We start from the raw sequence: 22831 nt of genomic DNA, 5'->3' as shown, positions 1-22831 counted from the left end.
AAAAAAAACAGTTTAAGAAAATCCCGGCTAATAAAAAACAAACAAAATGGCAAAACAATCAAGCATACTGAAGGTGGAATTTGAGCACTTGTTAGAAGAGCAAAAAGGATCCTCAATTTTGAAATGGGTTGAACTAGAAGAAGGTGGAATTTACGAAATTACCAATTTTGAGATCATGGAAACCAGGGTTGGAAAATCCGGAGTTATCACTCTCAGTGATAACACTCGAGTTTGGAGTTGTTCTACCCTAACAAAAAGGCTAGAGAACTTGGACTTGGACTTTGGTGAATCAATAGCTCTTGTTAAACCCACGGGCAAAAAAGAAAGCAAAACAACCGGGAACATGTACCACAGTTTTGACCTTGTAGTGAAAGAGTTGGAATATGATGAAGACTCAGACTAGTCGTACAGTCTACCATAACCAACAAAAAAATCTCCTTTAGACATTCAGTCTAAAGGAGATTTTTTTATTGTTACAAAAATGAAGTGTACGAGTAAATATAAGCGTTGTTTTTGCAAATTGTGTAAAAAAGAAAACTTGCCTCCGAAAACAGAACAAAAACCGATTTGTCTATACGGTACTGAATTTAATCAGTTGTTTAAAGAACCCGCGCGAGTGCAAAGCATACCAAAATGTAAAAATTGCAACTCAGAATACATAGTAGACGATGTGTGTTATGATTGTGGTTTAGAAAATGACGCGTCTCTTAACGAGAACTCACCCCGAGTTAACATCGACCAAATTCGACAATCGAAAAAGTACTGCGAAACCAAGACCTACCAGTTTGAAGAATACATCGAAATCTATCGAGGAAATGTTACGAGTACTTCTGAGATTTTGATCGACGAGTTTGTTACAAAAATGAAGTGTACGAGTAAATATAAGCGTTGTTTTTGCAAATTGTGTAAAAAGAAAACTTGCCTCCGAAAACAGAACAAAAACCGATTTGTCTATACGGTACTGAATTTAATCAGTTGTTTAAAGAACCCGCGCGAGTGCAAAGCATACCAAATTGTAACTCAAAATACAGTGGAAATGTTACGAGTACTTCTGAGATTTTGATCGACGAATTTGTTAAAAAAATTTAAAAAAATAAAAAATTGTTCGAGTCCCTGAGTAAAAAAGACTTGTTAAAAGTCTTGAGATCAGACCCAAAAGCCATTCACAAGATTTACTACGAAATTACGGGTAATTTTCCTGTTGATTTTGTCACGATCGCATTAATTTGTTATGCGATCTTGATAATATACTGAAAATTTATTTACAAAATAAACCCAAGAGAAATAATTTTAACATCCACTACACTCTTTTTTACCTACTCAAACGAAGAAATTATCCCGTAACTCTCGACGATTTTCCAGAGATTAGAGGTTCAGCTCCCACCCAAATACTTTTATCCAAAGTATTTGATAGCGACCACACCGGTTCCGAGCAATCCCAGTCCGAGCAAAGCTAATTCCCCGTTCTGAATCGATTTTGTTTGATCTTCGTCGAGATACTCTCCATCATAAAGTTGTGGTTTGGGTGGAAAAGAATCCATCAAAATTCCCGTTAAATTATAATACTGTCTCATCGCGTCATCGACGTCCGAAAAGGTTCTTTCCGCGTGACCCTTTTTTTTTAATTGATCGTTGATGTAATCTATTCTTGAAAGACGCGCTAGATTCCAAGAATCTCGGTCGTGCTGAAGTTTTTCGAGAGCGAGATCGTGTCTTTTGCGTTCTTCCGAACTACTGAGAGAGTTGAACAAATAATTGCTCCCTGAAAATGCCAAAGCGTTAACCATAGCTCCACCAACCATGAATGCGATCGACGCCATTTTTCTCTTTATTTTCACAAAAAAAAAAAAACCTCTTAGCACTATCTGTGCTAAGAGGGTTTTTAATATACCTACCTTGACAGAATGTTTCCCTTGGACTAAGCCATAATTTGATCCGGAAGAATTCCTTGATTCACGAGCCAATCTCTGAGCATCGTAGCCGAATAGACGCTCAAAGTCAACTTTACGATATCCTCCACATCAAGCTGCGAGAGATTAGCCGGCTTCATTTTAGGAACTTTTTCATAACGAACGAGTTAGCCCATATACCGAAGCTTATCGTTGTTGCGTGATACGCGCCGTTTACGATCATTTTACGTTTGGATTGGTTTCTGCCATCTTCTTTATTGTAACTAAAAATCATCGAAAGGATCGACTTTTGGTTGATGATCGACCGCTGTGGTCACGGTGGGTGGGCTTTCAGTCGTACCGTTTAAGGTAGAATATCCATATGCCACTATCCCTCCAACGACGACGACCGCTCCTCCAACAAGAACTGGACCTGACAACCAGTTTGACACGTCTGAAGGTGTACGTGACGTTTTGTCTATGGTGGACGGGTTCTCCCGTGTTGTTTCCTCTGCTTCAAAGGCTTTCATTTTTGCTACCCTTTCTTTGTTTCTTGCGGCTAATGCTTTTCCAGCGGCAACCCGGTTCGGGTTTTTGACTTTTGCTTGATTCACTCCTGCCGTCACTTTTGTTGGAGGCGTCGTGTCCGCTGCTGGAACGTCTACTGATTTGGTTTCTAGATCACTCATCTTTTATTATTAGAAAAAATCTATAGATACCTGTAGAATCATCTATAGATACCTGTAGAAATCATCTATAGATACCTGTAGAATCATCTATAGATACCTGTAGAATTATCTATAGATACCTGTAGAAATCATCTATAGATACCTGTAGAATCATCTATAGATACCTGTAGACTCTTGCGAAAGCTGAAATTTTCTTTGAAACTTCATTTTAAAGTTTTGATAAATAATTATAAACAAAAATCAGGCATTGATCATCGGAACCGAGATTGGTGTTTTAATAGCGGACACGGAAACTCAGTAAGATGACGGATTCGTTCTCCGAAGAATCAGATTTCAGCGACGAATGCGACGCGTTCGATCCGCTGTACTGCGATTCAAAAGGGGAGCATCTCACCCTATCGCAGAGGAAAAAAGAAGCAGAGAGAGGATCGCCGAGAAAAGAGAGGTCGAGCTCCTAAAGACGCGACTTCTGGTGGAAGAGATCGCTCAGGGCAAATTTCCCAGAAAAAAAATGCCCTACAAAGAGGACGAGCCCCCGGTGACGCTCGTTCACTTCCTCTCGTTCGGTTGCAAGAACTCGGTCTACGAAAAAGAGATAACCTGGGAAAGACAGTGCGACTGCAAGAGACCGGATCTGCATAAAAAATCGCACGGTATTCCAAAACCCGAGCCGGCGAGAAAAAAAACTGAGTAATATTACTCAAGTACCTGAGTAACACCTGAGTAACATTACTCAAGTACCTGAGTAACACCTGAGTAACATTACTCAAGTACCTGAGTAACACCTGAGCAATTTATTCAGATATCATGGGAATCCAACCAAAAAAAATTCAAGAGGAATAAATACTTCCTCTTGAATTTTTTTTCAGGATCTTAACCCTTTCCATACTAGGCGAGTTTTTGTTGCTTTACGAGCTGTCTCCAGAAGAAAAGATTGCATTCGATCATCATGGTAGTCAACAGAGCTGGCGATTCGTTTCTTCCTAAAATCACGGCCCTCGTAAAATCATCCTTGCTGGATTCGCTAAAAATGTTGTAAAGCGGAGTCGGAAACGGTGAAAATGAAGAAAGTATGTAGCTTGCCATCAGCCTTACGGTTCTTCCGTTTCCATCCGAAAAGGATGCAGTTCGAGCATTTCGGCTACAAAATATGCGCAAGCTTTGAAGGTATTCAACAATCTTTTTTCCTCGTCAGGATCTTCCCTGCTTTGAATAAACAAACTATTGAATCTATCGACAATGTTGATTACCGCCATTTCTATATCTTCAGGCATGCGATACTCGTGTCTCTGACCCATAAACGTTGTAAACCTCCGAGCTCGACTATACTCTCCGGGCTTTGTTTCGCCAAATTTTAACGGAAGATTTTTCCTCACAATTTTGTTGGTCTGTCTAATCAAGTTTTCTTCTAGAAACCCAAAATTGCTATCATTTTTCAAACTCATTAAATTTTGGCAGGCTTCGCGTAGGTTGAGCGTTTCTTTTGCTTGTAAGGAGGTGTCACCGGAGTCAGGGTTCGATAGAAACTCTCGCGTTTGCGATAGGTTTTGAAATCCGTGATATTCTTCGTCTAGACAATGATAAACAAATTCCGTCAAGAGAAAGTCTTTCGGAACCTCGCAATTACTCATCTTTTTGCACTTCAGAATCTCTCGAATAGCATCTTTGATGCTTGGAAATTCGCCCTTTCTCCAACTAGGGTTTTCTTCTGGAGAAAAATCGATCAAATCGCTAACCGAAGAAATAAATGGCATTTTTAGAATATAAAAAAAGTTATATTTTTTTTTTTTTTTTTTTTTAAAGTTTAGTCAAACTAAAAAAAATGCTCGAGAGGAATCGTTCCTCTTGAGCATTTTTTTAACCCTTTGAGTCGCCGTTAGTATTCAAAGGTTAATCAATCACATCAATACTTGGGGAGTCGTCTACTGTGCACTTCGCTTCTGGTGGAAAGTCAACTTTTTAACACCGTTGCTAGTTAACAGAATAGCCTCCAACGGAGCTAGCATACGTCCAAAACTATGATACAGCCCACAGGTCCATTTGTTTAAAGCTAAATCAATAAAGGGCCCTTCGTTCAGAGACTCTTCCAGAGCATCGCGATCGGTAATCGCCAAATTTTTTGGAAGGAAGAGTCCGACCAAATTTACGTAAGCGGTAACGAAGTGCTTTTTCATTGACCTGGTCACTATCCCACCCATGTGAGCCTCGTATCTGGCGTAGAGTCTCATCAGACTCTTTTGATCGCCTATCGATCTCAGCGGAGGTTATGGTCTTTCCCAAATACTCTTTGCTTTTTCCTGCCTCTGCTACGCCTATCAACCGTTCCGCAGCTGTTCCGTTTTAGCAGAGTCCGTGTTGACAGGTTCCTCCCGTGTAGCCGTACCGTCTAAGGTAGACATTCCGCCTATGGTGGGCAGAACGTCCACGGTCATCGCCTCGTTAACTATATCTTCAATTTCAGTCATCTTGCTTTTTTATCTTAAGATTATTTTTGCCACCAGTACTCAGTCGGTTGCTCGGTAATTAGAATTAGTTTGGAATGTTTTTGTTTAGCTAGCTTTTTTTGATCTCTTTCTTCTCTTCTAGATTATATCGTTCTCCCTTAGAGTCTCGTCGAAACTATCTTGATCTTTTATGTAAAACAGGGCTGTCCATTTTGTCTGCTCTCTGAGATCGGTAACGATGGAGTTATATTTTTGTGTAAGCACCCAAACGGAGCAATTATCGTGTCTTCCGAGAATGCTAGCTGAGAAAGCATCTGTTTCTTTTTGGTTAATGATCTGTCAGAGCTGCAGTCGTCGATAATGAAAAGTGTGTGTCCGTCTTGTATTCCATAAGTTTTGTAGCCAAATTTCAAACAATCGTTCAACCAATCGTCGGACTTTGGACACCAGTTAGGATCCATTGGAATGACATCAACGTCCTTAAAAAACCAGGATCTGTTTAAGTACGCTTTGTTGCGCGTCCAGGTAGGGCAAACGATTATGATGTATTCAAAGAAATTCTTGTATTCCCTCTCGAGTAAATCCAGAACAAATTCAGTCTTGCCACAGCCGGTGGCTCCGCAGATTATAGCCGAGTGCGCGTGTTTTGGAAACATCTTTTATTCTAGTAGTTCACGCTCTGCAATTTTCCGGCTTCGATATTCACCCGTGCATCCTGTATGTAGTACACGTAAGCGTTCAACGCTCCTGCCGTCTCGGCTTCTTTTTCGATCTCGATCTGAATACTCTGACTAGCTCCTTCAATTTTCCTACCAGATCCATGCAACGTGTCATCATCCGTGGTTCTCATGTCCAACCAAAGACCATACTTGGTCGTGAGATAATCTCGCCTCCTCACATCAGCCAATCCCGCTTCCTTGATTACGTGTGGAACGGTTCTGAATTTTCCATCCGCGAAGTGCTTTTGAATTTCATTGAAGTGATGGTGAGACAGCATCCCAGAGGAGTACAGCTGATTTGGAACACCGTCGAGCGTTGTTGAAACTTTTTGATCTTTGGGTTGTAGAACTTTTCGGTATCTCGAGCGTAATTGGCTCCTCCTCCATCCGCAGCTGGGTCTACGAAGAGAATCAGAATACCTTTCATGGACTTTGCTCGCGGTGCTAGAGCGATATTCCAGACGGTGTCTGACTTGTTAAGCGACTCTTTGCTGTGTCTGATGACTCTGTCGTACATGACGACGCTTTTTCCATTCACCTTGTTCCTGATATCCATCGCTAGCTCAGGATCATTGACTACATCAAACTCAAGGGTAATATCTGAGATGGAATAGCTGGCTGCTGTATCCGTGGACACCACGACTTTTCCGTAATTGTTGAACGTCAGCTCGTAACTCAGCCTGTCCTTCATCTCGTACTGGAAATATGGATTATGAGAATTCAGCATCTCAAAGTCCAGAGGGATGCAAAACATGTTGTCGCCGAAGGACTTTCCTTCGGCAACATCCTTGGCATCTGTACCTTTGTCACCAGCGTCGATTCTTATTTTTCGACCTGCCGCAGACTGGATGCCCTGATCAGCGGCGTTCTCTCTTTCCTCGCTCGTCTTCCAGAGATCTTGGTAGCATAGGAATATATCAGCATCGTTCAGAGTGAAGATGCTCTGTCCTTCCAATTTAACCTCAATTTTTGACACTATCGCTCTTCCGAGATTATTTACGATAGTCCTGTTAAGATCTTGATTTCCACCAGAGGCGGAATTTAGAGCAATCTTGAACCAAAGAAAACTCGTTCCAGGGTATATTACGTCATCTTTTCCAAGACCAGGAAATCTCACCGTGAGAATTCCGGTTTGGTCGATGGTACTCGGAACGTGCGTATTCCGAATGCTACGTCTATCACCTTTAACTCCTCGCGCTTTGCGAAGTTGTCGGTATGGGTCCAATTTGTTTCCGTATTCAGTCGCCATCTTTTATTTATACGTAAAATAAAAAACCAAAAGATGGCAGATTTTAATCCTCGAGAAGACATTCAGATGGATGACTTCGATGAATTCGAAGATACGATCGGAGATACCACGGGAGCAGTTGGTGGTACACCGGCTGAGACTGATTTTGGTGATGAGCAAATACAAACGGAGGGTCAGAGACGACGAGGAAGCGTCGAGTGGGAAAATCCCGATGTGAGTTTCGTTTCCGATAAGAGTCGAAATTCCATCGAAGATCTCAACGAACGTCTCGATCTATTAAAAATGCGCGACAGCAGTCCTTCCCTGAGGAGAACCATCAAAACATTGAATCGACAAAAAGCGGAACTGGCTAGGGACGAGTTTCGGGATTACGTGAAACGCTTAGGATACACGCAACAAGGAACGATCTTTGCTACTGAAGCGGTTTTTGCGGTAGATGAAACCGGAAGAATCAAAGTTAGTAAAAAAAAAAAACAAGTTTGGTTAACCAAACAAAATTCGAGCGAATTTTACCCCCTAGAATCGATAGCTAAACAAGTCAAAGGCAAAGATCCAGGAGGTACCAATTTTGTCAAAGTAGGACTCGGAATCAAGGATTTCAAACGAGGATTAACGCCGCAAGTGCAGGAAAGTGCCGAAAAAGCGTCAACTAGCGCGAGAGATGTATCACCCTAACCACTACACCCGCTGGTAGACCAAACAACACTAAAAAGAGTTTTGGAGGGTCTTCAAAAACAAACCAAGACATGGAAGGTTTAGCCAATGAATTGTCAAATAATCCTCACGAAGAAATCCGAAATTTTTAACCGAACGAGGACAACTCAAGAAGCTGTCTGATGTCTATGAGCACCTTGTCCGAAGAAGGAATGAAAAGGAAACTGAACTGAAAGAATTAAAGTCTTAAGGACGCGGTTCGGTCAGTTTTACTAACCCAACTTACGAAGGTGATGAAGGAGAGCCTCTGCTACCTGTCAGCGAAGAAGATGCTGAAAGAGCTAGGGAGCTTGAAAGCGATATCAAAGAGTTTGACAACGCCATCGCGGATCAAGATGTCAAGGTCAGAAATTCGCTTCAGCGTCTGCGAAGATCGATCGAAAGTTTCATAGACAGCGATGCTACCACGGGAAGTCGGATTCGAGAACTCTTTAGACGAGAGGGTGTTACCATAGTTTCGCTGCTCACAGCCATCGGAATGACGATAGCAACCGTCGTCGAGGGTATTCTGTTAGCCACCAAATCCGCAGTCTCAGCGATCACACCGAAGCCTCCAGAACCAAAACCAGGTCCTCCTAAACCAGACCCAGGTCCATCACCAGGACCATCACCAGGACCCGCACCAAAGCCTAAAACTTGGACCGATTGGATTAAGGATCAGCTCAAGAAAATAGCCAATCTCCTTTTGAAACTTGGAGACAAAGCTTTGATCGCACTTCCAGGGATCATCGGGGCTGTTGTGAATTTCTGTCTCAAAGCTGCGGGGTCTGTTGCTGGATTTCTAGCTGATCACATATGGACATTAGCTTTAGGTGTTGGAATTTTGTTGTACACTACAGTTATGGAATTTGTCAAAGAAGTAAAAAAATCTTCTCACTAGAATTTAGTGAGAAGACTTTTTGTGTGTATCCAACTTTTTTTTTTTAAACCCAGAAAAATAAGAAAATTGCAGCGGCTGCCAAAAATAAAGAAAGCTTTTTTTCATCATGCATTAGAGGCTCTTCAGTCAAGGGTGGACTTTCAGTCAAGGGTGGACTTTCAACCTCCTAAAAACAACGGACGCTTTTCAGGAGCACTGTCTCCAACATTCGGTCGAAAGTCGGTGTTTACGCTTGAGTTTAGCCCTATCTGCATGTCATCCGTGGCGATTTGGATGAAATTGTTGTATCCGTTCACGGATCCCACGAGGATTTCCATGTTGCTCGGGAGCAAGTAAAGTCCGTGACCCACGACAAAATCCAATTTGCTTTGAGCGTACTGAAGAGTTCTCTGGTATTTGTCTATCGAGTCCGGAAAATCCACGACCGAGTTGATCGCATCCTCGACGTTTGCTAGAAATTGTTTCTGAGCGTCGAACGCCTTGCCGGAGCCCAAGATGTCGGATCTGGCTTGAGCTTGGGATCCGAGAATTGCCCACGTGTAAGTCCTGATGGAGTCGTTGATTCTCGAAACTCCCGCGCGTGTAAAACCCTCGTTCCAAGTGTCTGCCACGAAACTGCCGATGGCAGCCATGGCATCTCCTTTCCGAATGGATCTGTCGGTTATATCCGGATCGTGATCGAACAGCTGTTCAATGTATAGAATCTTGTCAGTCTGATTGTCCACGCCTCCGAAGCTGTCCGCGTCAAAGTGAACTTTCCAGTCCATCGACTGACTGTAGTTTCCTCCGTTGGTAAGCTTCGACCATTTTTGGTGGTCACGAATTTCCAGTCGTAAAATTGTTTGTTGAAGAAGTAACTGCCCATTCCGTTGGAAAGATCGAACTTTTGTCTCCAATTAGCTCTCGCGGACACTCCGAATTCGTTGCAAATTCTTTCGTAAGCGTGGGTGTCGATCACGTTGTTCAGAGGATTGAAGGATTCCTCCGAGGGTAGTGGACAGGACATTTCCGACAGGATTCTTCTGATCTGATAATATGCGTGAAATCTGAACACGGATCGAATCATCAGATCTTTGTGACTGAGAAGTTCTTTGGACACCCCACATCCTGACGTGGCGCACCAGACCGCGAAGTTCAGCTGGTTTTGCCAGAATTGCATCTGGTTGGAGAGCCAGTCATCGTACACCTCTTTTTCCGTGACTCTCGGAAGTTTGTACTTTTGCCACAAACTGGGAAATCTTACGTAAAATTTTCCTTTTTTTGCTGACTTGAATTTCTTGATTCACGAGACTGAAACCGTGCGTCGGTTCGAATACTCCTCCGGTTCTCATTTTATTGAAAGATAAAAGAAAAATGTTTGTCACAATTACCGGCACCGGCAAAGGAAAACCTTATCGCCCGTTGCAAAGTATAGACAATAACGGCGAAAACTTAAAAATTGGAATCAAAAGGATCTCGGGTCGAGTAGGTTGGTTCAACGTCGAAGAGGAACTAGAGTGGAGGTACACTCAAGGAGGGCAGGGACCTGAAGAAGCGGTGAAAATAAGCCCGGGGCTGTATAATTTTGACCAGCTCGTAAAAGAATTCACGAGTCAAATCGACGGTTTCGAATTCGAAGTCGACGACCGCGATGGAAAACTCAACATGAGAATTCACGAGCAGTATCAGATTTGGTTTCCGGACCGCGTTCGAGAAATGTTCGGATTGGACGACGAAGGGTGGCTAGCGGATGGTGAATACACGGGAGATCGGGCGATAGAATTTTTACCTCGAAGAATTCTCGTATACCTGAATCAGCTGTCAACCACGGACAATCTCGTAGACAACGACGACGTTCTGCAGGGAGGTCAGGTTCTTGGGTCCTTCGATCTCACAAACGCCGCGTTCGGGGAATACTTCGTTTCGACCTACGAAAAGCCGAGTTTCAAAAAACTGCAAAACGGAACCATCCACGAGCTCGACTTCAACTTCAAAGTAGAATGGAAAAATTCTTCGAGAAAGCTCGATAATCACGATCAACCGCTGGATTTGGAATTTGAAATCCGATAAAATAAAAGAAAGAATGTCTATCCGGGGACCAACGATCAAAAAAAAATCAACGTCAATAGCTGGCGAAGATGTAGATCTTTCCGCGTACGTCAAAAAACTGGAGCGCGAATGACCGGAAGGATTAACATGGGAGGAAAAAAAATAACGGGGTTGATGAATCCAACCGACCCTCAAGATGCAGCTACTATGGGTTCCGTGACCAGCCTAACCTCATGGTTAAACGACAGAAAAGTTTCGAAGGATGGCGACTCGATGACCGGCGAACTCGCTATGAGCGGCAATAGAGTCACGGGTCTCGGAACTCCCACGGACAACGAGGACGCTGTGACGAAAGAGTACGTAGACCGGCAAATTGGACACGAGCACGATACCAGCTTGCATGTTTTGGGGAGATTCATGGTATGGATGAACGAAGACGGAACGCACTATGTTTCCATCCGAGCCAAAAAAACATCGACTTGGAGAGAGACAAGTTGATCGAAATTAAAAACGGAATGAACAACACTTTCAACGCTAGGCCTATGCAAATTGGTATCACTGCGGGTTTACGAATTTGCCTAATCCCGGAAAAGATTTGACCCCCATGCGACTCACTAGACCTTTAGAAATTTTCTTCAACAACCCACATTTTATTGTTCAGCCTTGGAACCTCTCTTTTTCGGTAAAATCGGGAGTGAACCCGCCAAACGCCCCAGCGAACGCTTGTTCTTTGACGTTTCAGTCTAATCCGAATTTCTTCATGTACCTAAATATTACTTGGACCGACGACTCGATATCGTTCAAAGTGCTAAATAACGCGCGGCAAACCCTCTTTTCCGCATCCGTTCAAACGGACACTACGATTATGCATCATGTCTCGATCGAGTACGTTGAAAATAAGCTTTGCTTTTGGATCAACGGGGTTTCAGCAAATGTCTACAAAACTCAAGCCCTGGTAAGTCTTCTTGGAATCAACATGAATTTTGAGCAACTGGGAATACTTAGCTTCTACGAAAAAAATTTAACCAAGCAAGAAATCATACAGCATTTCGTTGAAAACCACGTTTTAAACTTTACGGATGATGAAGTTCTAATTGACTAATTAAATAAAAGGATGAAAAAACCTACAGCACCGCAAATATACCCTGATCTTCCACAAGGAGAGGATCAGGAGTTCAATTTCGACTAAGTAAGATATCCGAAATCCGCGACTCCCTCGAAAAGGAAGTTGACCAAAGAGATCAATTAAGGAGAAAATACAAAACAGTTTGGAATGTGTTTTACAACACGGCTCAAGTAGCACGACTCGTCGCAGTTGGAAGCGGAACGGGAGCTGTCGGAACTCTAGCCACGGGTGTTGGAGCTTTGTAAGCATCCTCTCTCGGAGGAATAGCAATTTTGGAGGTGTTCTTAGTGGAGCATGCGTGGCTCTCGGAAAAGCAACGATGAAGAAGGTCGAAAAGCACGAAAGTGTCAAAAGAACCGCAGAGTCCAGTTTAAACACGGTGAATGATCTGGTGTCTAGAGCTCTTGAAGATGGGGTTGTGAGCAATGAGGATTTCCATCACATTCTGCGGGAAATGGAAAACTATCGAGGTCACAAGGCTGGAATCAAGCACAGAACCAGAGCGGATTTAATTGAACTTACGGCTGATAGAGAACGTGAAATTCGTACAGAGGCAGAACAGGCTGGATTGGAAAGAGGAAAAAAAGAAGCTTTGGAGAGTCTCCGAAGTACATTGAATCCGTAGAAAATAAAAAATTAGAAATCAAACTTGTTTTGTATAAATAAAAAAGAAATGGGTGATATTTCACATTTAACGAGTAAGAACATGATTAAGATCCTAAGAGCGTACGGAGAGTATCGGAAAGAAACGTGGGATGATGAAGAAAAACCATGCGGCATTTGGAGATGGTACTATGACGAAGAAAAAACAAAATTAAAGGCTGTGTTGGTGTTTGTTGGCAATGATCCCTCGAGGATAAGAGTTTTTAACAAAAACGGAATAGTAAAATACGAAGGTAGTTACTCCCGCGATGCACCTAAAAAATGGTGGAAATCTTGGGATGTGATGGACTCATTGGGTGTTGGATACCTTGCATTTGCAGCAACCTACTATGCTACATCCTTTATGAAATGGATGTGGTAAACTACGACAAAAAAAACCTCTTGTGATTATTAATCACAAGAGGTTTTTTATTTTTTGCCTAGGATAGAATTTAAGTTCGTTTTGTACAAAAAAAAAAAAAAAAGTTTTATTAATCTAATATTGTTCAGTTTTTCTAATAATAAAAGATGAGTGATCAAGAAACCAAATCGGTAGACATTCCAAGCCTAGTCCAACGCCTCCAGGACCTGAACCTGGGCCAGGTCCGAGTCTATTACCCAGTCCGCCAAAACCAAAAAATTTATACAACGGATGAGAATTGGGTTGAGAACCTAAAAGCGTATGGAGAGTATCGGAAAGAAATGTGGGATGATGAAGGAAAACCACACGGCGTTTGGAGATGGTACTACGACGAGGAAAAACACATATAAAAGCCGAGCTGGTTTTTGACGGTAATGATCCCAAGGAAATGGTTACGTTTTACTACGACTACGACGGATTAGTAGAAGAGGAAGGTATATACGAAGACGACACACCTAGAGAACCGCAGGAATTTTGGATTGAGCGGGGCCTGCAAAGTCTGCAGACCGATCCCTTGGTTGCTGGATACGTCGGATTTGCAACAGCCTACTTGACTACATTCATTTTAAACTGGGTGTATATGTAGTAAACTATGACAAAAAAACCTCTTGTGATTATTAATCACAAGAGGTTTTTTATTTTTTGTACTCATTCCGTCTTTTTAGCATCGTTGTAGGCTTTCAAAATTTCTGTCATACGTCTGGCTTCCATCCTAATTCTTCTCTAGGGAGAATCCAAAAGAGCGCTCGTGAGAATCCAAAATGCTACAATCATCTTTAAAAAAAAAAAAATGGCAGATTCGATTTATTTTGAGCTCGCTGATGATGAAATATTCCAAAAACTGGAAGACTCGTCCAAAGGAGATTTTTATATGTGGAATGGTACTAGTCTCGGAAACCTGTTTGTTGCTGCTAGCGGTTACAACGGAAACAAAGTAAGAATCCAGGCAATCAACCTTTTGATGTGTTACATTGGGTGGTATAAGGATAGATACAGGATGAGATTGTGTTTAAGACCACCTTGGATTTTTCCTGAAAGGACAGAGGAGTTTGAGGTTTTGAAAAAGACTCTTGAGTTTGTTACGAATGAACCACCGATTGAAAAAAAAGATATGACTATGTTAAAAAATTATCAAGACAAATTTGGTCTTGTGGATAATTTTTGTGAAATAATATATTAAAAGTAAAAATTAAAAAATTTTTGATTTTGATGAAGAGGTTAAAAAAATGCAGGGGGAATTTTTTCCCCTGCATTTTTTTTTTTTGATAAGTTAATGAGATTTTTTCAAAAATTGTTGAAGATTTGAGTTACATTTAACCGTTGTAACATCTTCAGAGAAACCGACACCCATGAAGTGGCTTGTTGGCGCACCATCTTCCAATTCTGTAGTCGCTGCGGAAACTCGAGGGCCAATTCCTTAGAGCTACAGAACGGGGCATATGTCAGTTCCTTAGGGTTTGTTTTTGTTAGTTCTACATCTACATCTAACTACCCCCTCCCCCATGAGATCTGCTGGCTTAGCGATTTAGATTTTGGACTATGTCGCGTGTGACGTCAGTTCAACGTGTGTCCAAACCCCCTCCCCCCTCCCCTGTTTGTGTTTTTGAAGAGTCGGAAATCCTGAGAAACAACCCCGTTCACTCTCTTTTGAGATCCATTTGACAATTATTTCTTGTACATTTCCTTCATGAATGCATTTGTGACTTTCGCCCTTTCATTCACCTCTTCATATGTGCTGTAAAGGTAGGTCAGAAATCCTAAGAAACAATTCCGTTCACTCTCTTTTGAGGTCCATTTGACAATTATTTCTTGTACATTTCCTTCATGAATGCATTTGTGACTTTCGTCCTTTCATTCACCCTTCCTTTTTTTTGTAATTTTTTTCCCCCGAGGGGCCTCGAACTCACGCTGCTCTGACTTCACGCGTTCCACAGAACCAAGAATCTAAACCACTAAGCTAGCAGATCTCATGAATATTAATTAGGAAATTGGTGTATTTAAACCTTAGAATGAAAAAAAATTCAAAAACTGGCTAAATCAGCCTCAAATATTACCCAAAAAAATCTGTTATTTAAAAACAAACAAATCTACAATGTTTATCTTCAAAAATCTCTCTGTAACGGCAGATTAAAAAAACAAATAGTGCGCCATCACAACAACATACTAGAAACACCGCAGTCTATTTTTAAAAATTGCTGACGTGTAATCTACATGTAGTGGTGATAGCTAAATCGCGTTTTTAAGACAAAATCACATAAAAGTAATCGTGAATTCAAAAGTTTTTAGGGACAGTGAAAATCAAAAGCAACTTTGTGAGTAACTCCGGAGCAATATGACTGCTAACAGCAATAAACAAACGATTTTGGTATGTGAAAAGCAATGGCCACGCCATGTAGTACAACACACACACATACAGTGTGTGAGCAGTTATATGAGTTAGTATGGTAAAAGGTCAACAGCAGTACAAAACAAACAACTCGAAGTGGATATATTTCAACATTTTGCAGCCAGTACAAGTACGTTGTTTATAATTTAAAACACAGTTCTATTGATCTTCCATTTGTGTTTCATTAGCACTGCTTTTATTTTTTAGACACGTATATTTATCTACAAGATTTCTCAACCGACTATTGTAAAGGTAAGATATTGATTACAAAAAATTTAATTTTTGAGTTTCATAACGGCTACAACTAGAATCAGCTTTACATGTCTACACCAAAAGTGGCAGCCACTACATTGGTTGCGAACACGATTCTGTTGCAAGGGTTTATGGAAACGATATTGAAATGCAGGGGAATTTTTTCCCCTGCATTTTTTTTTGGATAAATTGAAATGCAGGGAATTGTTTCGCCTGGGTTTTTTTTTTGGATAAGTTGAAATACAGGGGGAATTTTTTTGTGTAATTTGGATTGGGGTGAATTAAAAATGCAAGGATGTTTTTCTGTGTAATCCTGTATACACAGCATTTCTGTGATTTTACTGTGTATTTGGTGGTTGAGTCGATTTACACGGGAAAAGACAGGTTTTTGTGATTTTACTGTGTATTTGGTGGTTGAGTCGATTTACACGGCAGTTACACAGGTTTTTGTGATTTTACTGTGTATTTGATGGTTGGGGGAGATTTTATACGGGAAATGACAGTAAATGAGTTAGAAATGGCAAAAAACGACTACTTTTTCAGATAAATATTTGTCATGATTGTGTACTATTTTTTACTTTTGTCCTTTTTTGTTGTTGTTTGTTTTAAAGGTCTTGCCAAAAGTGCCCTCTACTACCTTGTTGTCTCTGGCCGTAAGTCACCCGCCATTAATATCATCCAAACCATTCCTGATGTTGGGGAGGTTCCGACGAGATGTGCCCAAAAATGTTTACAAACCACCACCTGTTCTTCGTTTAGTTATAGTAAAATAGATACTACATGCCATTTGAGTGATGTCGCAGTAAACAGCACAGTTATCAATGAATTGGATGTCGATAGTAATTTTGGGGTTTACAGCGGCTCATCACAATGTTGAGAAAGCGTTTGATTACAAGGAAATCTTGAATATGTGTTTATGGGGATCTCAAGCCATGGGATACTTTATTATGTAAAAAAGGTTCGTCTCAAAGCTCGCGCGCGCATTTGTAAAATCATAAAAAAATAAATTTCCGGACAAATTCGGCGAAAATCAGATTTTTTTTCTCAAAACACCATAAAATAACCAAGTTGGGAATTTTAAAAATCGCATTTCGCATTTGTTTTTAATCTACTCGTGAGCTTTGAGACAAACCTTTTTGGGGGCCTTTAGGATCAAAATTACAATGGGATAATACTCGAAGGCAATACAAGAAACCCAAATAAAACACAAGAGAGAAATAATATAATAGTTTTACTATGGCAATAATTTTAATTAGTGAACTTACGCAAGTATAAATCAACACGATATTACAGAGCTTTACTTCGAGACATGTTCTTACCAGAGCTGGATGCGACTGCAAAGAATTTCAGGGGAAGAAGTCGTGTAGTAAATCGGTAATAGGTTTATACGGAAAGTAGTTCTAAGAAATAGTTCTTAAGAAAATAGCGTAAAGATTCGTCTAATGGCGCACTTGGACTCCTGGCCTTTGGGTACATTTCATGTAAAAAATAGAGAACTCCTACATCTGAAATCCCAACAAGAATTAAGGTTCAGTGCCGTTATTTGGTGGAAATTTTTCGGGACGGTACTTTTAGGTTGTGCCTAAAATTCCACTAATGTCAAGTGACCCCATAGCGCTATTAGGCAAATCTTTACGGTAATAAACTCCATGGTGATTATCTTGACAAATGCAAATTTGAGTGCAACAGCTCTATAATAAAACAATATCAGCAAACTACGCTAGTGTTAAAGTCCCTAATTCAGTCTTAACATATTCTAGTCCAGACATCGATTTGCAAAGATCACATGACGTCTTGCCTCAAAATTCAGATAGAAGGGGCAAATCTGATGAAGGTATCTGCAGGAGCAGAAACCTAAATTGTAAGAAAGTCATCTCAATCTCCACTATACGGGCAATACGAGAGAAGCTAGTTGCTAACCTCATTGAGTGCAATGTAGAAGTACTAGGAATATAAGATCCCGTAATATTCATGATGAACCAATTCGACACGAAAACATACTGGGCAGGATTAGCGGCGGAAGCTAAAATCCTCACAGAAGGAAAAAATAAAGCAATAATTGCCCTGCGCATCTTCCTTTTTAACCCCACAACACCGTATTTTGGGCCAAAATCGAGTAACGTTACACAATGTTGCGCACTTCGCGCGCAATGGCATATCGATTAGCAAGCTTCCCTTCATTTGGGTCTAAACCCGGGGGGTCACTCCCATTGTGGCCTGTACACCATCCGCGATAATCAACTTTTGAAAAGCACCCTAAACAAGGATTTAACCCTTGGCTAAAACAATACCCTAAACAGGTGTTTTCACACCCTAAACAGGGATTTTATTCCTTGCATCAAATTTCATACCCTAAATTTCACGTATTAGCAATTGCAATTTTGCTACCCTTTTTTCCAATATTTCATGTTTTTGACACCCAAAACGCATTATGCGCGTATCGTGCTTACCCACGAAAAACTACCCTTTTTACACGTTTTCATTATCGCGGATGGTGTACAGGCCACAATGGGAGTGACCCCCGGGGGTCTAAAATAATCTGAAATTGAATCATTTTCACGGGCTTCACGGATAATTGTCCCAGTAACCATGCTGAGAGTGTTTACTGGCACAAATGCATGAGTACAGCTACCGTTTAATTTCAACGAAAGGTTGGATTTTGCGTTCGGGTGTGTTATTATAGCTAGGATTGACTACGATTTCAAATAATTAGCCCAATCGCCATTCTAACTTCCGGTTTTTGAGAGCAGTTTTGGGACACTTTGACCTCTGACATATCGGGAAAATTTACGTAATTATTATTAATTTTCTTATTATTGTCAAAATGTTGATCATTAAAAACACTAAATAATTAATTCATAAAATAATAATATTTTTTATATTTGTTTTAATTATTGTAAAACATTTTAGATTATATTTTGTGCGTACAAAAACCCAATATTTCTGAATTTTCTGAAAGGTCAAAGGACAAAGTGTCCTAAAACTGCAAAAACTGTCCTACAATGCATTGCAAACTTCCAATGCCGATTTGGCTTATTATAGATATCTTACATGTTTTTATACATTAATTGAATGACTTTTGTCCTTTGGTTGTATTGTGTATAAAAACTCACATTCCACAGATTTATTGTCAAATGTTGCGCCATATGATTGCTAAACTGTGGCATCGGAAAAGGCACATGTCATTGATACTACGATTTACCTTAAGCCTTGTGACCGACCTCTCTGCACGTTTACTTCCTGACTGAAATGTGAACCAAATAAAACTTTATTAAAATATTGGTACAGTCCCTCATTTCAAATATATAGTTTTGGTTTCTCTTTTGTTCAGAAACCAAAAATCAAGGGATTAAAAAGTAGAGCTGATCTGATCTGCAATCATAACACTATTATGCTGGGAGGACACAGTATAGGGTATATAACCAGAAGTATACAATAGCCTATTGTGCTAACATAATTATTATCATGATTGATATCGGAAATCTATCCGCGGACGACAGTTGATGCTCTCTGTCGAAGGTAGGTGGCATATTACACTCACGAGTTGTAGGCCTAGAAATCATAATATACATGCGCGTATACTGAAGGATGGGGTGGGGTGGGGGAATTTGTTTGTTTGTATGAAACATAAACGATGCATGGAGATGATTTGATTATGAATTAGTTTATTATCCCCGGGAAGCACAACCCATACCTCTTTAAGAGGGGCTCCCCTCCCTATATAACCACCTCTTTCCTAAATTACCCCTTTCCCCCTCCTCCTCCCCTACATTCGATATCTTCATCTCGAGCTCTCCTCCCCCTTCTCTTTCACTTCCAGTGCTCTCTCTCATATGTTTCTCTCTCTCCCGGCCCATATCCCCCTTGCCCTCCAACCCCCCCCCCCACACACACACACACACACACACACACACCAATCTTCTCCCCTCTATCTTCTACTTTTTGCAGTAAAAATTGCTTCAGTAAAAGCCATTAGGTTATTAGAGGTCATATAATGGCCTTCCATCGATTCTGGTACATGGGATTAAGGACATGAATCGATTTTGTTTATAGCACCTATACAATTACAGTAGTGGCCCCTTTTGTAATGACGAATGCAAATATTTCGATGGTCTATATATTTTCACAGTGAAATCAGCTTAGGCTATTTCGTAGTCTCAAGCCAATGCTTTCAAACTAAATCAATGCTTTCAAATGTAGACTGTTTTGTTCGACTTCTCTGCTCGTGAATATTGCACTGCGAAATTTAAACATTTCTTTTGTATATTTAGATCAGGTAACTCGAAAATCCTGTAATTTTATTCGTCACACCACTTATAAGAAACTGAAACCAAAACCGAAACTACCTGTCACAAATGTTTAGTTTTAAACAAAAGGTAGAAACAAAGAGTTCGATATCTTGTGATTCAAGTGGTGAGGCAGGACAATAGGAAACCACGTGACCAAAACCAAAACCAAAACTAAAACTATATATTTGAAATGAGGCAGTGATCACTCTGTACGGTCCACCTCTAGGACCCTATCATAACAAAAGAAAGTATGGGACACCAAAATGTACAAGGCCAGTATTTTTTGCTCATAGTTTATATGTTTAATTTTCTGTGTGGAAGATTTTGTAAGCTGATCAGTATAAACTGTCTTTCTTTCTTCTTTTCATTCTTTCTTTTTTCTTTTCTTCTTTTCATTCTTTCTTTTTTCTTTCTTTCATCCTTTCTCTCTTTCTTAATAGATGTCTGTCGCTTGTACGTACAAAATTTGAAGATACTACTATTTGTTCAGTGTTCGATTATTTTTGTGAAGACACAATTGGACGAAATAACTCAAAAGATACACTCTGCCAAAAACCTGGATGTCACACATCTTTCTTCGTGCATCCTTTTATCGCAGTGTCACACAGTGCCGCCGACAAAGGGGGGGGGGGGGGGAACCGGGGGCGTTACCCCGGGGTCCTAGGGGGCCCGTAAAAAGTGAAGAAAAGATACTTTACTATGGGGCAGTAAAAGCATTGAAAACGGACCTCAGGGGCCCGTAAAAGGTTCAGAAAAGATACCTTGCAATTAAGGCATATTTTCTTTGCTTTACTATACTGGCCGCCAAAGGTCTCTTTTCTTAGGCCTAAGGTATCTCTTCTTTGCTTTTTACGGGCCCTCCGAGGTCTCTTTTTTTCTTTATATGTGTTGGATATCGTAAATATTATGCACTTACTATTTCTGGTGAACGGCGAATCAGTCAATCAGTACTAAGTAGTCTTGGGCGGTACATAATCTTCGGTAATAATCACATCTCCTCCTTCCTTATCTTTTAAACGTATATTACATAATTCTTCTGTGACATTGTTACAGCTCCTCAATTAGTCTCCGCGGAGGCCGTGTATTCCTCTGCGAGCGACGTGGCACCGATGATGGACTTGGACGTGCATTTCTTTGAGCTGCTGCTTCCGGAACAGTTCCGCGAGATACTATCGCTGGACTTGGAACATCTACCGGTGTCCTGTCACTAGTGCTTTCACTTGGGGACGGAAGATTTGGACTTGTTTCTCTTGCAGTCCATTCACTTGGAGCTGATCTTTGAAACGGCGTTAGTGGCAAATCACTCTCTGTAGCTGGTAGCAAATTGTTTTGAGTAGCCTGTCGTGATGGCATCACCTCTCCACGCCGTAAGTGATCTACATGTCGTTTCCATACTCTTCCATCCGTAAACGTCACAATGTACGACTTAGGCGCTGTACGCTCTGCCACAATACCAGGCCACCATGTTTCCTCTTTGCGAAGATCTTTGACCACAACAGAATCTCCAGGGAAGAACTCTCTGTATTTGGTACCGACGTCATGTGCTGATTTCTGTGCACTCTGCTTATTTGTCACTGCATCTTGTAAATTGGGCCGTACTAATGACAAACGTGTGCGAATCCCTCTGTCCAGAAATAAACTGGCTGGTGTGCTACCAGTGGTTGCATGCTTTGTCGCTCTGTAGATCATCAAGAAGTTATCCAGCCTTTGTTGCAAACTTTGGTTACTATCCTTAGATGAACTTAGACTCCTCTTGAAAGACTGCACCATACGCTCTGCAGCACCATTACTTGACGGCTGATATGGCGCTACTCTAACACTCTTCACACCATGAACTTTCAGAAAATGCTGAAACTCCTCACTTCGGAACTGGGGACCATTGTCACTGACTATTTGTAGCCGAAATCCATATCTGCTGAACAGATCTTTCAGCACTTTAATCGTTGAGCTTGCTGATGTGTTGTTTTTCATCAGGATGATTTCTGGCCACTTTGAATAGGCGTCTATGATAACCAAGAAATGACGACCATATTTCTCGGCAATCAATATGCACTCGTTGCCATGGAGATCCGGGCCACATCCAAGGTGTCAATTGAGCGGGAGCTGGTCTATTCTTCGTTTGCTGACAACTTGTACATTGTCGAACCGTTTGTTCAATTTCCTGATCCATGTTAGGCCACCATACGTAACTACGAGCCATTTCTTTCATTCTGACCATTCCTGGGTGTGCAACATGTAACTCCTGGAACGATTACCCTCAATCCCCACAGAATACAGCCCTGTTCTACCGATAACTCGTATCTGCGATGGAAATATGGTTTGAATCGTAAATCTTCAACTTCTGCTGGCCAACCGGTTCTGGTAAATTCCAATACTCTAGACAATACTGGATCTGTTTGTGTTGCCTGTTTAATCAGCTTACTAGTGATGGGCAAACTGTCCAATAACTTATCCTCCACCTTGAAAATAGCGTCGGTCTCTCCATCCACAAAAGGCAAAGGTAGACGTGATAATGCATCGGCTAATGCATTCTGCTTAGATGGAATGAACTTGAGATCATAGTTGAATGCTGATAGAGTGATTGCCCATCTCTGTAGACGTTGTGCAGCAAGCGTTGGTATGGCATTCTTCGGTCCTAATATCCGTTCCAAGGGCTTGTGATCCGTCAAGATTGTGAAGAATCTTCCATACAGATACTTGTGGAACCGCTTTAATCCAAACATCATTGCCAGTGCTTCCTTATCCAGCTGTGCATAACCTTTCTCGTGCTTGTTGAGACTCCTTGATGCATAAGCAATTATTGTTCGTCGTGAACCGTCGTCAAATACATGCATAATTATTGCACCTAGACCGTATGGTGAAGCATCTGCTGCTAGTTCCAATGGTAACTTGGTATCGTAATGTACAAGCAACTTATCTGATGAGAGCGTTTCTTTCACTGTGTTGAATGCCGTTGTACAAGCTTCTGTCCACTCCCACGGTTTGTTGCCAAGTAGCTCATTCAGTGGATAAACTACAGTCGATAGATGAGGAACAAACTGCGCTTGGAAATTCACCATGCCTAAGAACGATCTTAGCTCTGTTATATTCTGCGGTACTGGTG

The 22831-nt window shown here is 41.1% G+C and overlaps 1 protein-coding gene across 1 annotated transcript in view; it reads left to right on the top strand.

The window, feature by feature from the left end:
* Window positions 1-17145, top strand: part of LOC140155197 (uncharacterized) — a 29133-nt gene extending 11988 nt beyond the window's left edge. The window contains exon 6 of the mRNA XM_072177940.1: window positions 16051-17145. Coding sequence (XP_072034041.1) covers window positions 16051-16316 — 266 coding nt within the window. The 3' untranslated portion in view covers window positions 16317-17145. The remainder of the gene's footprint in view (window positions 1-16050) is intronic.
* The last annotated feature ends 5686 nt before the right edge of the window (window positions 17146-22831 follow it).

The sequence above is a fragment of the Amphiura filiformis genome, chromosome 6 (genome assembly GCF_039555335.1).
Source record: "Amphiura filiformis chromosome 6, Afil_fr2py, whole genome shotgun sequence".
NCBI lineage: Eukaryota > Metazoa > Echinodermata > Ophiuroidea > Amphilepidida > Amphiuridae > Amphiura > Amphiura filiformis.
Note: the sequence above shows the minus strand (reverse complement) of the source record. Positions and strands in the feature narration are given on the sequence as shown.